This window comes from Narcine bancroftii, chromosome 13 (genome assembly GCF_036971445.1).
Source record: "Narcine bancroftii isolate sNarBan1 chromosome 13, sNarBan1.hap1, whole genome shotgun sequence".
Taxonomy (NCBI): Eukaryota; Metazoa; Chordata; class Chondrichthyes; order Torpediniformes; family Narcinidae; genus Narcine; species Narcine bancroftii.
The window spans coordinates 15,492,786-15,506,578 of record NC_091481.1 but is presented as its reverse complement, the minus strand read 5'-3'; the positions used below and the strand labels follow the sequence as shown (position 1 = coordinate 15,506,578).

The following is a 13,793-nucleotide window of genomic DNA, read 5'->3' as shown; positions in this document are numbered from 1 at the left end:
ATTACAAATCCGTGAACAGGGAGGAGCAAGATGATAGCATCATCCTCAGAGCATCATATTCAGCTGGCAGTCCTGTCATTAAGACAGGTGGCACACACCACAAAAATGGTGCATTTGGCAATATCAGGGGACTTGACACAGCTGGGGAACAGTGATGAAACCTGGCACAGCTGCCGCCCGAGTCACGATGGGCGCTGTGGACAGACCTGAAACTGGAGAGACTTGGCAAAGGCAGGAAAATGGCCCAGCAGGCACCTTTAGCCTGCAAAGATCCTGTCCTGCTTGTCAACTCGAGGTTGTTCCAACTTGTCAATGACATGCATGCATAATTAGAAGAAAAAAAATCAACAAGGGAAGCTGGAAGTGTTTAGCAAACTGGACTTTAAGGGCTATTTCAGAGGCCTGAGGCGAGCACTTCAAACACCTGTAAGTTTCTTAAAATGGTTCGAGACATAGATATCCCTTTTAAAAAAAAATAAATCCAGCAAAACAAAATCCTGTAACATTGCTCAGGACTCCATTCTGGTATTGGTTTTCAACTCCATCGTCTCCATGGCAACAAGCTAATTAATACAACCTGTATGAAAAGAGCGCTACAAAACTGATCAATGCCTAATAGTTATTGTTTTGAAAATAATAGATTGCTTTTAGGTTTCCTCTCGCCAAAGAAATTTCACGATTACCAACTCTTTCAACTCGCATATTTCATCTCAGTGTGACAACTCATCTACTAACTGCATGAGAGCTGCCACACCGAGAGGCTGGACAGGAAGGAGCTGTCATCTGGTTTCATTTAACGGAACTTTATTTAGGGCAGACAAATTGAAGACATTTCCCTCAAATGGACGTCTGAAAATCATGTTTTAACTTAACTGATGAGTATAATGATTCTGTACAAACGGACAGATCAATTGTTCTGCAGTTTCTTTCTGCAATCTGCTATATCTTCCGCAGACTGCCAAATGATTACATAATTTCTCGCCCTTGATGCCATGTTTACCGCAGTGTGACACTATCCATCAGGCATATGCCAAGTCAAGTGAGATAGTCAATAGAACTCAGCTTCCAACATTCATATCACACCAAACACTTCCATCTCCTGATAAATCTCAGCTGTTCAAATAGCACTAACATTGCACAAGTTTCAGAGGTACATAATTCATATTAAGTATGGATAGCCATAAGACAAAATCAGCAAATAGCAAGTAATAAATTAAACATTAAGATTATTAAAATAAATGGATCAATGGGCACAGAGAGGCCACTATTCAACTATTAGTCTGTGCTGATCTCATCCAGGAAATTGGAACAGGAACAGCAATTTCCATTCATAGCCACAGTTTTATGGAGAGGAAAATTAGCTGGGATCTCTGCCTTCTAAGCCTGCCTGGTGTGTCCTTGCCAAAAGAAAACAAATGAAATTCAACATCCCAAAATGGTTAAACTGTTATTTCCACTTTCTCATCGGCATCTTGAAATCACACTGCCATTTGTGTCCGTAAACAAAAGGTGATATTGATGTTGCCAATTATGCACTTGGAAATAGTTGATTTTAAAAAGATAGGTTGAAAATATAACAAAAGTAAGCCAGTTGAATCACATGAATAAATAATACCCCATGAAATTCATCTGTCAATTGTCTGCCCCAAGGACATCACTCAGATACACTAGTAACCTCAAAGCCTTGAAAGGCTATCCCAGCAAAGCCTGTCCACAAGTCCCTTTTAAAAAGCCATCTTAACATTCTTGAAGTCATGGTGCTTCGTGGAGAGATCTGGAATGTGACTTTTCTTACCGTGGCTCGTGGTAATGTAGGTAGGAGTAGTGTTGCAGTAGGTTCCATGTAATTCCATTGTCAGTAGAAAAGTGCAGTAGAACCCCTTCTCCCGACTGGTCTGGAGGCTTGCAAGTGCTCAGAACGTATTTGCTACCCAAGCGAAGAGTGAACTGGAGAAATCTATAAAATAATAAGACTGTGAAACAGAACATTCTCCACCTTAAATAACCAATCATTCAGAGCCTGCATTGAAATGTGATTACACAGGAAGCATGGCAGTACAAATGAAAGATGAGCATTACGACTGACGAAAAACAATTGCCCACTGACCATCATTCACAGGGGATTTCATCCTTTCCACAATGCTCTTAAACTTCAGTTGTGACAATTTGCTAAATGGCTACCATTATTAAATATGGTGATAACTGGATGGGTTCAAGAACTTGATGCAATTTTCATAGAATTTATCGAGTATTTACTTCACTTAGTATTCAGCACCTTGTAATGTGCATCAATGATTTATTTCAGCAATAATAAATATTCATCTTTGGTTAGTGAGAGAAAAAAGTGGCATTTCACTAGAGTAGACAGGTCTTTTTTGTGGTCCCAGAGTAGTTTATGGCTGGGGTAGTAAGGGGAGATACCAAAGGTGCTGGTTTTCAGGCTTTTGTACCTTCTTCCTGAAGGCAATAGCAAAAGGAAGTGGGTCTTTCATGATGTTGGCTGCCTTATTGAGGTGGCACCTCGCATGGGTTAGCAGCTGAAGCCTATGATGGTCTTGGCTGTTTGCTACTTTCTGCAGTATTCTGCATTGCTGGATTCCTAAAAAAGTATTTAAGTCAAATTCATCTCCAGCATGAAAATACCATGCTTAAATTTTCTGCGACCCCCTGGATTTGAAAGAATTGCATGATGCCACGTTATTTTGAAGGCCATTGTCATCCCTCTAAACTACAAATTACAGCATTATATTTTAAAATATCAAAGCACTATTCAAAATATAGCCACAAGCATGTGCAGACAATCCAGATTTATTTGCACTGATAAGTTTGAGTGTTTGAAATTTATGGGTCTGGAGATTTTAAAATAGCTGAATTCCTATTGATAAATAAATCCTAAATCAGAACACCAGAATCAGATGGTTTCAGCAACTTGAGAAGTTAATGGGAGTATTGATATCTATAAAAGGCTCCACAGCTTGTTGAACATGGAGCTCTTCAACCAGTATTGTAGCAGCACTCAACTAAAAGACATCTGCAACTTTAATCAGTCGCTTTGTTTTTTTTGATTAAAAAAATATTGATGGAGATTTTATGAGGATAGTAAGGTCCACTTACAAACACACTGAACAAGTTATTTCTAACATTCTGGATTCGACTCAAGTATTTTGATCCACAAAGTAAAAATAATTCCACAAAGTTGGCTTTATAAGATTGTGCAGTGTTTACCACACTGTGTCCCAACTGTTTTACAGTTATTGAGGACTGAATCCCACAGGAATTAAAACACAAAGAGGCATCTATCTCACTATAACAAAAACTATGGGTGGTGATATAAAGAATAATTCTCATAGATTACAGGCCAAGTCCCTGGTTATTAACGCCCATCTTAGCGACACCTCAACACATGAATGAGCTCCCAGATTATTCATTTAGAACATAGAACAATACAGCACAGTATAGGTCATTCAGCCCTCAATGTTTTACTGACCCACATATTCCTTCCTAAAAAAATTACTAAACCCTCCCTACTCTATAATCTGATATTTTCCTTTCATCCATGTGTCTAAGAGTCTCTTAAATGCCCCCAATGTTTCAGCCTCCACCACCATCCATGGCAAGGCATTGCGGGCTCCCACAATTCTCTGTGTTAAAAGTACCTACCCCTGATGTCTCCCCTTAACTTCCCTCCCCTCCATTAACTATGTATATATGACCTCTGCTGTTTGCTGATCCCGCCCTGGGAAACAGGGGCTGGCTGTCCACCCTATCTATTCCTCTCATAATCTTATACATCTCTATCGTCTCCTCTCATCCTTCTACGCTCCAAAGTGAAAAGTCCCAGCTCTGCTAACCTTGCCTCACAAGACTTGTTTCTCAATCCAGGCAACATCTAAGTAAATCTCCTCTGCACCCTCTCCATATCTTCCACATCCTACCTATAATGAGGTTACCAGAATGGAACACAATACTCTATGTGTGATCTTACCAGAGATTTGTAGAGTTGTCACATGACCTCTCTACTCTTGAACTCAATCCCCCTATTAATGTAGCCCAGCCTCTCATAGGCCTTCTTAACTATCCTATCAACCTGTGCGGCGACCTTGAGGGATGTCTGTATTTGCACTCCAAGGTCCCTCTCTTCATCCACACTCTTAAATAACCAAACCATTAACCTTGTACTCAGCCTTCTAGTTAGTCCTTCTGGATTAAAATCTATCTGCCACTTTTCTGCCCAACTCTGCATCCTGCCTACATCCTAAAGTCTGTGGTACATACAAATGTTCATTCCTATGAATGGCAGAACTAATTTCTTCTCTCCCTCCATTTTAGCTTTTGTTCTTGAGCATCATTTTCAGATGCTTTTGATGCTACTCTTTACAATATTGTGGACATATTGAGTGAATTTTATGTTTTTTTCCAACTTACAGACTCATGGACATTTGTGAAAATTGAACCAGTTCAGCCTGTAAAAGTGAACTCTTTGGGCTCTCCGTTTCATAAACGTCTCTACTGAATAGTCCGTCATTTACCTTGCCAAAGTGCTGTCAAGGAACGAAGTAACAAGCTCACGCCTTCCCTCTTTGTGGAACACCAGGGCCTTGCCACTCGAAAGGACTCCACAACCAAAACCAAGTTCTGCACCACGGATTAAATGGAAATTGTGGTAGGAGGAGAGCCGGGAGTTACTAAAACTCTCAGAAATTATAGTAGGATAGGTCTGGGAGGCCATGTCACATCCAGGCCCCGAAAATCCGGGGTCACATCTGAAAGCAAGTAGAAAAGTCACCTCAAAAGACTTACTTGAACTTTCAAGGACAGCATTATCTCGTAATGTTTGGAGTAAGTATTGATTAATATAATTTAAAAATGCTTTACAAAATTAAGCAGCATGCAAAGGATAGAACATGGGTTCATTTAAATGATCTTAAGCAGAGATAACAGTTCCTTAGATTCATTGTGATTGAGAATTCTATTGCTGTGCTATTGATTGAATCTGGCCTCTTAAATCTGGAGGCTTTTAAGTTTTGCGCTCAAATTCTACGCTGACTAGTCTGGGATTGTAAGAATCAGTAAAGCAGAAAGCAAAAAAATACAAGAGTATTTAAAAATATTCTGGCGGCACTGTTAGTGTCGCGATTAGTGCAACACTGCTTCAGCGCCAGCAACCTGAGTTCAAATACAGTGCTGTCTATCAGGAGTTTGTATGTTCTCCCCCTGCCTGCACAAGTTTTCTCCGGGTGTTGCAGTTTCCTCAAACCCTTCAAAACATACAAGGGATGGAGGTCAATTGGGAGGGACGGGCCTGCTGCTTGTCGACATTTAAAATTCTGGCAGCATCTATGGAGACAAGCAGAGTCAATATTTCGGGTTTGTTGGTCTTTCATCAGAAACATCAGGAGGAGATTGTGATGAACCATTGTTGATTTTCTCTCTCTGCAGTTACCTGATGATGGTTTTCAGGTGCTGGAAGCCAGAAATGAAAACAATGAAAGCTGGAAACACTCAAACAACGTTTGTGAAAGGAGAAAAGGATTTACTGTTTCAAGTAGACACCCCCACCCCGCCCCCCCCCCCAGCTTCTACGGTCCCCTTCCTCACCAATTACTGCTCTGCTGTTGTCCAAAACCAGGAAAGATCTAATCTACTCCCTGGTCTCGTGGCCCAAGTGAGGATATCTCCTTCGATCTGCTGAAACCCTGGAGTTGCAGACCACGTCCAGGAAAACCTCTGGTCTTATCTCATTCTAATAGTTAGTTGTATGCGAGTGGGGAAAAAAAATTGATCTAGAGGAACTGTGCTTGTAAGCTTCGCCTAATTTGTGAGCCTCCTCTCCAAAGACACGGGCTGAACATTATTTATAACCAAGATGTCAAGAAGCTTGACATCTTAAATAAAGTTTTAAAAAAAAGAAGCTTGACATCTTGGTAATAAAGTACATCAACCAATTATATTGGTAAATATTCCCTTTTGCACAATTTTAGCTCATCCAACCACTTCAGAAGTTCATTAACAATTTTGACACATTAAATCTGATTTTTTTAAATCTGAATTATTTCACATCATTTTTAAGAAATTCACTGAAGGGGATTCCTGGTTAAACAAACACATCTGCCTTCTTTTCTGTGCAGTGGTGGTGAGAGATTGGAAAAAAAAATTAAAGTATCAAACATACATCAGTTAAAAAAAGCAAAAAAAAGCTTTAATTTTTCCTGATAGTGCAGGCGAAACACTGAAAAATAATGAGGTTTTGTCTTACTTGCATCCATTAGTGGTACATCGACCTCGACCAGAGCAAAGTTTGTAGCAGGCAGGGCCAATGTAGACTGAGAGAGAAATAAACAGATTAGGTCATTGTAACATCCACTTGGGCTTAAGATAGTTTGCATGATCACAAAGTGAATGAACTTACTGGCATCACACAATCCCTTTGGCACTGGCTCAAAGCTTGCCATTAATGGATTTTGTCCTCTTCCTGACACTCATGCTAACAATATCAAAAACACATCGATGAAGGGGTGCACAATACGCCGGTTGCTGTCAAGGTGATCAGCCACCATAACCAATGTGGTTGTGGATGAAATGTTCACGCGTTTTCTCCAACCTGTAATTTTCTCTGTTTAGGCGCTCTGTAAAATTCACTGGCAATATATTTGTGGATTTCTCATTGATCGAGTCCAGCCAGATATTGCCAATAGGCTAACAGGCCCTGTTCCGGTCACAGAAGCTGTGATCAATGCTATCTGAGTTATATGTGCTTGCAACTGTTGCTGTCAGTGTAGACCAGGGCCAATGGTTACTCAGCCGAGGCAAACGGGGTACAGTTCTCGGATATCGTCTCATCCACACTGCCTTACGATGAAGATCAGATTAAGGGTCATGCCTTTTAGAAAGGGCTACATTATGCTATATTTAGCAACAGGACATTAAAACTTTAGTTGGCAATTTTTCACCATCTCCCATTTGTCACTCCTCATCATGGCAGAGTTTCCCAGGAAGTTAATAAAATACAAATGATCCAAATGTAGTGGATAAACAAGCCACTGAACACCTTGTTTTAAGTCAAGAATGTAACAGTACTAACCATTGTCAATTGCCCACATATTTCCTGCCACGGGGCCCATTTGACTCCAGCGGAACCTCGTACCCGTGGTGAGTGCTGCATATGGCAGAGGAATGGTGATCCGGCTCCACCTTTAATAAAGGACGACATATGATTTGTCAAACGGTGTCTTCAATTAGATAAACTCATTTTAATTGATTTATATTTGTACTGTGGATGGTTTGCAGGGGTATACTCCTTCCTGTCTGGACAACCAGCCAGTGCTCTGACCGAGATGCTGAGGTTGGTCTCACATCAGTTTTGCTAGCAGAGACCTGGCACCCTGAGAGCTGAGTTTGAGAGTTGGGGAAGGAGGGGGGTTTATAGCTCTTGCAGCAGACTTCCTAGGGTAAGAAAGGTGACCACAGGTAGATGGGAATGCAGAGTTGGTTACCAAAACATCAGCCATGATCTTATAAAATGGTGGAGCAGATTGAAAGGGTTGAATTGCCTATGAAATACTCCTACTTTGTATGTACATTTAGCACACTGCAGAGACCATCGACAGCAGAGACCATTAAAGAAAGACTATGGATTATACACACTCTAGCAGCTTCGGACTCCTCTGGCATGACTAACCGTGCAATGTTACCATGCACGGTTTTAATGTTAAAAAAAAAAGACCTACTGTATATCATCATAATTTTTAGAGATCCCTTTGAAAGCATGTCCACTTTGAATATCTTTGAAGTGTTTACATGAGTCCCTTGACATTTTTCCAGCATCAGGTACACTCCTAATGCCATTGTTATTCTCTTGGTCAAGCAGATACTCATATCTAGAGTTCATATAATTCTCTTGCCCCACACCACTCAGCATCTCTGCTAAGCCAACAGAAAGTTAAAAAAATTCCCTGATTGTGAACCCCAAGGTATTTGCAGTATACTTCTCTTCACCATTGGTATCACATAAAAGTGACAAAGTCAGAAATACCATGAAACAGCACTAGGAATACAACATGAGAGTTTTGTTTGAATTTAGATGTCATTACTGCTAGCCAGGATCAGCCTATCCCATTTTGTCCATGATAGCACTACTTCAACCTTCTGAAAAACATGGCTCAGAATTTTCCAAGGCTGTCACCGTGGAGATAAACATCATCTTGCAGGAGGATTGTTGTGGCCTGGTCTCTCTGCGGAAGTTGAGGTCACATTGATTCTCCACTTCCATCTCCCCAGATCCTTCGGATCATGTGGTCTTGTCCTGGCTCCCTATCTGCTGCGTTTGAGAAACAGACAGCATCTTAAACACTGGGATTAGCCAACAATGGTCGCCTCCAATGAGTGCAGGCACCAATTGATGGCATTTATTTGCTTATAAGAGCACCCTATAGTATCCAGACTATTTTTTTAAATGAACATCAAAATACACATTATTGTGGCTCATCCTCTTGGCACAAGCCACAATTCTTGGAAGCACACATGAATTCTACACAAGTCTGCACTGCCACAAGAGAGATAGATTCTTGGGTGTACACTTGATGCCCTGGCAAGCATCTTGTTGACCAGAACCAGAAATGAAAATATTTTTTAAAAATGTATCTATCCTTTTCTATTTCTCATCTCTTTTTCCATCAAGATACCTATCTTGGTATCTTGTGATAATTTAATGTACTGTATACTATTTTAGTTGGTGTATTTTGTGTACCTGTTTGGCTGTAGCAAGCAAGAATTCTGGTGCATCTGTACATTATAATAATAGGGTCTCAATACACATTTCTTTGAATGACCAGCTGGAACGGTTTCTTCTGTGACAATAAACTTGTGTATTGCTGCTATCCTAACTGCTGTGTGATGTCTGCCGTTGCGGACAGAAACTTTTCTCTGTGCAAGGTGGTAGGAAGGCATGTAATTGGGCAAGGTCTCTCTGGTAATTGTGCGGATTCATTGCCTGTTTGTGGGTTTAACAACTCCCAATGTAATTTTTTTTAAATAACCTTGTGCCTATAACGAGACAGAATATCCATCAAGTCCAAGTCCACCCCCCCACGCCCCCCCCCCCCGGGAACAATCCGAAAATCCAATAGTGTTATTTCTCCACACCCACAATTTATTCTATCACAATTATTTTCTCTTAATTTCATAGTGGATTGGGGCCAATTCCATAATTTTTTTGCAATTGGGTGGCAGTGATAAATACAACACTGTTTCATGCATGATGAACAAAGATACAGTTCAACTTCTTGGTGATATATTGGTCTTGGTTTCATTTTTCAATCTTTGAGTTGTTTGACACTAGAATACAATCACTGAAAAATGCAAGCACTACTCTTACAGAAATAACATTTGAACATTGGCTAGATCCATACCCACGTCCGCGAAGCCAAGCCAAAGAAGAAGAAGAAGATCCATACCCACTGTAGTTTTCGGAAGAGTAGACGGAGCTGTGGGGGTGGTGTGGACCTGCACAGAGATCAGGCAAACATTCCATGTGCAACAGAGACCATGAGCGGCCATGATTGGTCGAAAACTCCAAACTGATACTGTTGGCACAGAAATGCTTTAATTTAAAAAATATAAGCAGAGACAAATGTAACAAAGGAACAACTATAATATCGAGGAGGCTTTCTGAAATCTGAGCAGAGCCATGTGATGTGAAGGCATTGGAAAGGCTCCGGGGCCATTCGAAGAGAAAGGCAATTGTCTTTCAAGAAGATGCATTATTTTCCCCAGAGGCAGAAAAATCAAAGAGTTCCTTTTCACCTGATGCAACAGGTCTCGAGGCACCTCAGGAACACAGCTGTGGGGCACTGTGTTTTACACAGAGTCCTTAGCTTTGAGCTAGGCTGACGGGTGCTCCCCCTAATTGCCATTGCACTTTCAGAATCCCATTTCAGATTTTAATCAGCTTAATATTGAAAGTGCAATGGCAATTAAAAATAAGTAAACTAACATGAGGCCCTGCAACGACAGTTCTTTCGCTTTTAAAAAAAAACATGAATAGGAAATAGCCTTATTAGTACAGTGATATGAAATTTCTTTATTCAAACTTGCTCCAGAAAGTGGCATCCCTCTGGCCTGCTGAACTTGTCCCTGTGACTCATTAGGGGACAGGCACATCATTATAGAAGTCATCAAATGATTTGTCTGGAATGTGAGAAGCTCACAGGGGTGATGAGTGTACCTGTTGCTCGGTTGATGAGATCCGCAGCCCATGTTGATGGAGAACTCTGCAAGGTGAGAAGGTGCTGGAGGCATCGTCGGTAGAATGTGGAAGAAGTCCACAGCCCACACATTCTTGTTCAGCCCTTGATGACTCTTCTGTCTCAAGCAGAACCTGGTTACTGGTGTCTGCAGTTCTGGAGTGATGGCAACGGAAACCAGGGAGGCTCTCTGCAAAAGACAGCGTGTAGGTTACAGCTTAGTTGTTACTGAGTACTTCACCTTTTCCAATTAATATACAGAGAACATTGCCTTGGTTCGAAACACAAAGATGAGCCGAGATTCATAGCGCATAAGACACGATATTAAAAACACTGATGACTTGTGAGGGTCTTTTGTTGCAATAAAGACAATTGCAAACCTTCCTCTGCTTCTGATCTCAACACACTTTAGAAAAAATAGAGAAATACCAGTAATGACTTTTAGTTGAATAATTCTTAATATGTAACCTGAAGCAAAAAGACAGGAAAACATTGACAACTAATTATCTGAATTTACTTTGATCAAGAAAGATGCTATCATTGTTTACTCCCATGAAATTATTTTCTCCCAGAGATTAAAGGGCAATTAGTCCCAATTTCATAATTCTGCAGATAACACAAAATGGATTTGGATGAGGGCAACTCTCTCATGAAACGTCCGCTCCTCCAGGCCAGTTGGGATCGAGATGGTGGGGTTATTGGCTAATTTCCCAATTTCATAATTCTGCAGATAACACAAAATGGATTTGGATGAGGGCAACTCTCTCATGAAACGTCGACTCCTCCAGGCCAGTTGGGATCAAGATGGTGGGGTTACTGGCTCATTGACTTCTGACACTCTCCAGTGGAGATAACTCTGATAGTTCAAGGTTGAGCCTGTACTTCCACCATTAAGTCATGTTATTGCCTTATGCTCTTAATTCACTGGGAGAGGAAATTGGACAAGTCAATCATCTGTTGATGCTGGACTGCTCAAATTCCACTTACCCTGTAGGATGAAAAAGGCAGCAAGTCCAAAATAAAATCTTTTCTTCCCTCAACCATGGCATACAGGATGACATCATTTTCATGCGATTCTCCAGGACTGCATAAACCAGCTCCTGAGGCAAAGAGAGGGAGCATTAATTTCCAAGGTCGCCATCAAACTCTGAATTTTTAGCACAACATAAACTAGAGAAAATTTTTTTTTAAATTCACCATGTTTCATTTTACAAATAGCAAAAAAAAATAAAGGAAACCAAGCATTTAAAGTGTTCGGATGGATGTCTGCACACCTCAAATTGGAAATGGAAGATAAAGCCAAGTACTGCGGGACAGGTGCATTTTTGGAAAACTCAAGCGATCACGGTCTCAAAGGGTTGCTCATTTTCCAATGCATGTATCATCCAGAGATGACGAGTTTTAGTAAGTAGGAAATTAAAACTGATCACCATTTTGAGGCTGGATTTTTTTTAGAAAATTAATGACTTTCTTCAAGTACAACTCAATAAGCTAATAAAAGTGTAAATAGTGATTGCTTTCAGTTCATTCTGAAATGCCTTCATAAATCCATGGTGCAACTTAAATGGATGTCGTCATGATAGGCATGCAAACCTCAAAAGGTAGCAAGGTCACAATTTTGGACAAACAGACACAAATTCACAGAGCAGGTGATCACTGAGAGACAGTAGATACTGGCACCTTGTTCTGTACTTCCTGTCTTTTCAACTCACCCATACTGAAGTAAAACCTGAGGTTTCCACCATTGGTTGTGTCCAGATAAGGCGTGCAAGCAACACGGCTGCCTTCTTCGCGGAACACAAGGGAGGAGCCTGATTCCACCTCGCCACACTCTGTGCTAATGTCAGCTCCCGATGTCTCCCAGCTGCAGAAAGAACATGAGAAAGGCCACCACTTCTGCTTCACACTTCAATTGCAGTTGTTATAATACATACATTCCACGTTATAAACATCGGAAGAAAACACGCTTTTGTTTCAAGGGCTGCAAAGTGCAGAAGCTCAATTTTAAATAAAATTGTCTTTGTATTGCCCGATTGCCTTGATAAAAAATAATTACCAAAGTGAGTAAAGTCAACAGTTTTACTAACATCACGACAAGATATGAAATGCTAATCTGGGGTCTAAAGGATATAACTTGAGGAATTCAAGTTCATGAACAGTCATGAGTAAGAAATTCTTCTACCCAAATTGTTTGCAACAAAGTGACCGTGATGATTTTCAGAAATACTAGCTGCATTATAATAGCAGACTTTTACTGGGAGGTTGGGTTCACAGATGACTGCCACTGTGAAACTAAACTCGAGTTGGAAATCTGATCAGTCTAGACTATGAACAGGGATGTGTAGATTCCCACAGGTTACTGGTTTCAAACCTCAAGATTTTTTTTTTCCCACAGACCCATTTGAAACCCTGGCATGTCAGTAGAATCTTACTTTCTTTACATAGAACATTGAGTGATTTTTCCATTCTGAAGTGTCTCCCTACTTTCCGGGAGTGGCTCTTCACACAGGAACGACCAAAGCTCCAAATTTTTGTATCACACCTCAAGTTTACACAGAATACCTGAAGTGTGGTATTTAAGGAGACTGGACGTCCTATTCATTAGCCCAAAGTAAATCACAGAATTCTGTAGACACCTGTGGTTGAAGTAAAAACACAAAGCATTGGAGAAAGGCTCAGACCCAAAAATTTGGTTCTGCATCTTTACCTTTGTAACATAAAGGACACTGTTTGACCTGCTGAGCTTCTTGAGCGCTTTGTGTTTTTACTATTCATTAGCCTGTTATTCACAGATCGACTGCAGGCGCTCCGGTAAAATTATTAAGGGTCAAGGAGGTAAAAGGCTAGAATGGGAATGACTCCTTATTCCTGTTCTGATCTTTTTACACAGACTGCATTCTGGGAAATTGGGAATAATTTCCTGGAAGGCAGAGGCTGTGCAAAAAACATATTAGATTCACACAGAGTCACAGCTCAAATACCAATTTCAAATTGAATTTTAACATTTATAGTGCTGACAAAGCACTAATAAAGAAAACATTCAGATAACAGAACCCTGAAATAAAATTAAAATAATGAGGAATGCACACAGATCTACGCAAAAGAAACAGTCCCCACTTAGAGATGCGATAATGAATCAGATGTATGAAAAATGAAACAGTGTTTGAATTTATTTAATATCTTTCGGATGGTTTAGGGCATTGGTTAATACTGATTTAAAAATACAAATGGGTTTAGAATTAATTAAAGTAATTAAAAATCCATTACACATTTGCCAAAATTATTATGTTTTTTTTAAATTTATAGGAATAATCCAATCTAATGAGAGGTGCCTAGAATCTGAGATGATTTATGTGCCAACAGTGTAGGTAAATGCAAATAATGAAGAAATCTTGCCTGGGGATGCTCACTAACACTTTGCTGGGGGCAATTATTCTAATCGCTTCAAATCCTAGTTGCTTCAACAACAATAAGTACAGGCATTTACATAATACCTTTTATGTTGTAAATACCCTGAGCAGTGCCAAGGGCTGGAAGAAGGAAAGAGTTTAC

The 13,793-nt window shown here is 40.3% G+C and overlaps 1 protein-coding gene across 5 annotated transcripts in view; it reads right to left on the bottom strand.

Moving 5' to 3' along the window:
* Window positions 1-13,793, bottom strand: part of LOC138748952 (reelin-like) — a 271,468-nt gene that overhangs the window by 141,533 nt on the left and 116,142 nt on the right. For all 5 annotated transcript variants that reach the window (XM_069909910.1, XM_069909907.1, XM_069909911.1 and 2 more), the window contains 8 exons: window positions 11,954-12,105; window positions 11,229-11,341; window positions 10,223-10,431; window positions 9,453-9,581; window positions 7,082-7,191; window positions 6,257-6,323; window positions 4,530-4,763; window positions 1,796-1,957 (listed from right to left, as the gene is read on the bottom strand). In XM_069909910.1, the coding sequence (XP_069766011.1) occupies window positions 1,796-1,957; window positions 4,530-4,763; window positions 6,257-6,323; window positions 7,082-7,191; window positions 9,453-9,581; window positions 10,223-10,431; window positions 11,229-11,341; window positions 11,954-12,105 (1,176 nt within the window). The remainder of the gene's footprint in view (window positions 1-1,795; window positions 1,958-4,529; window positions 4,764-6,256; window positions 6,324-7,081; window positions 7,192-9,452; window positions 9,582-10,222; window positions 10,432-11,228; window positions 11,342-11,953; window positions 12,106-13,793) is intronic.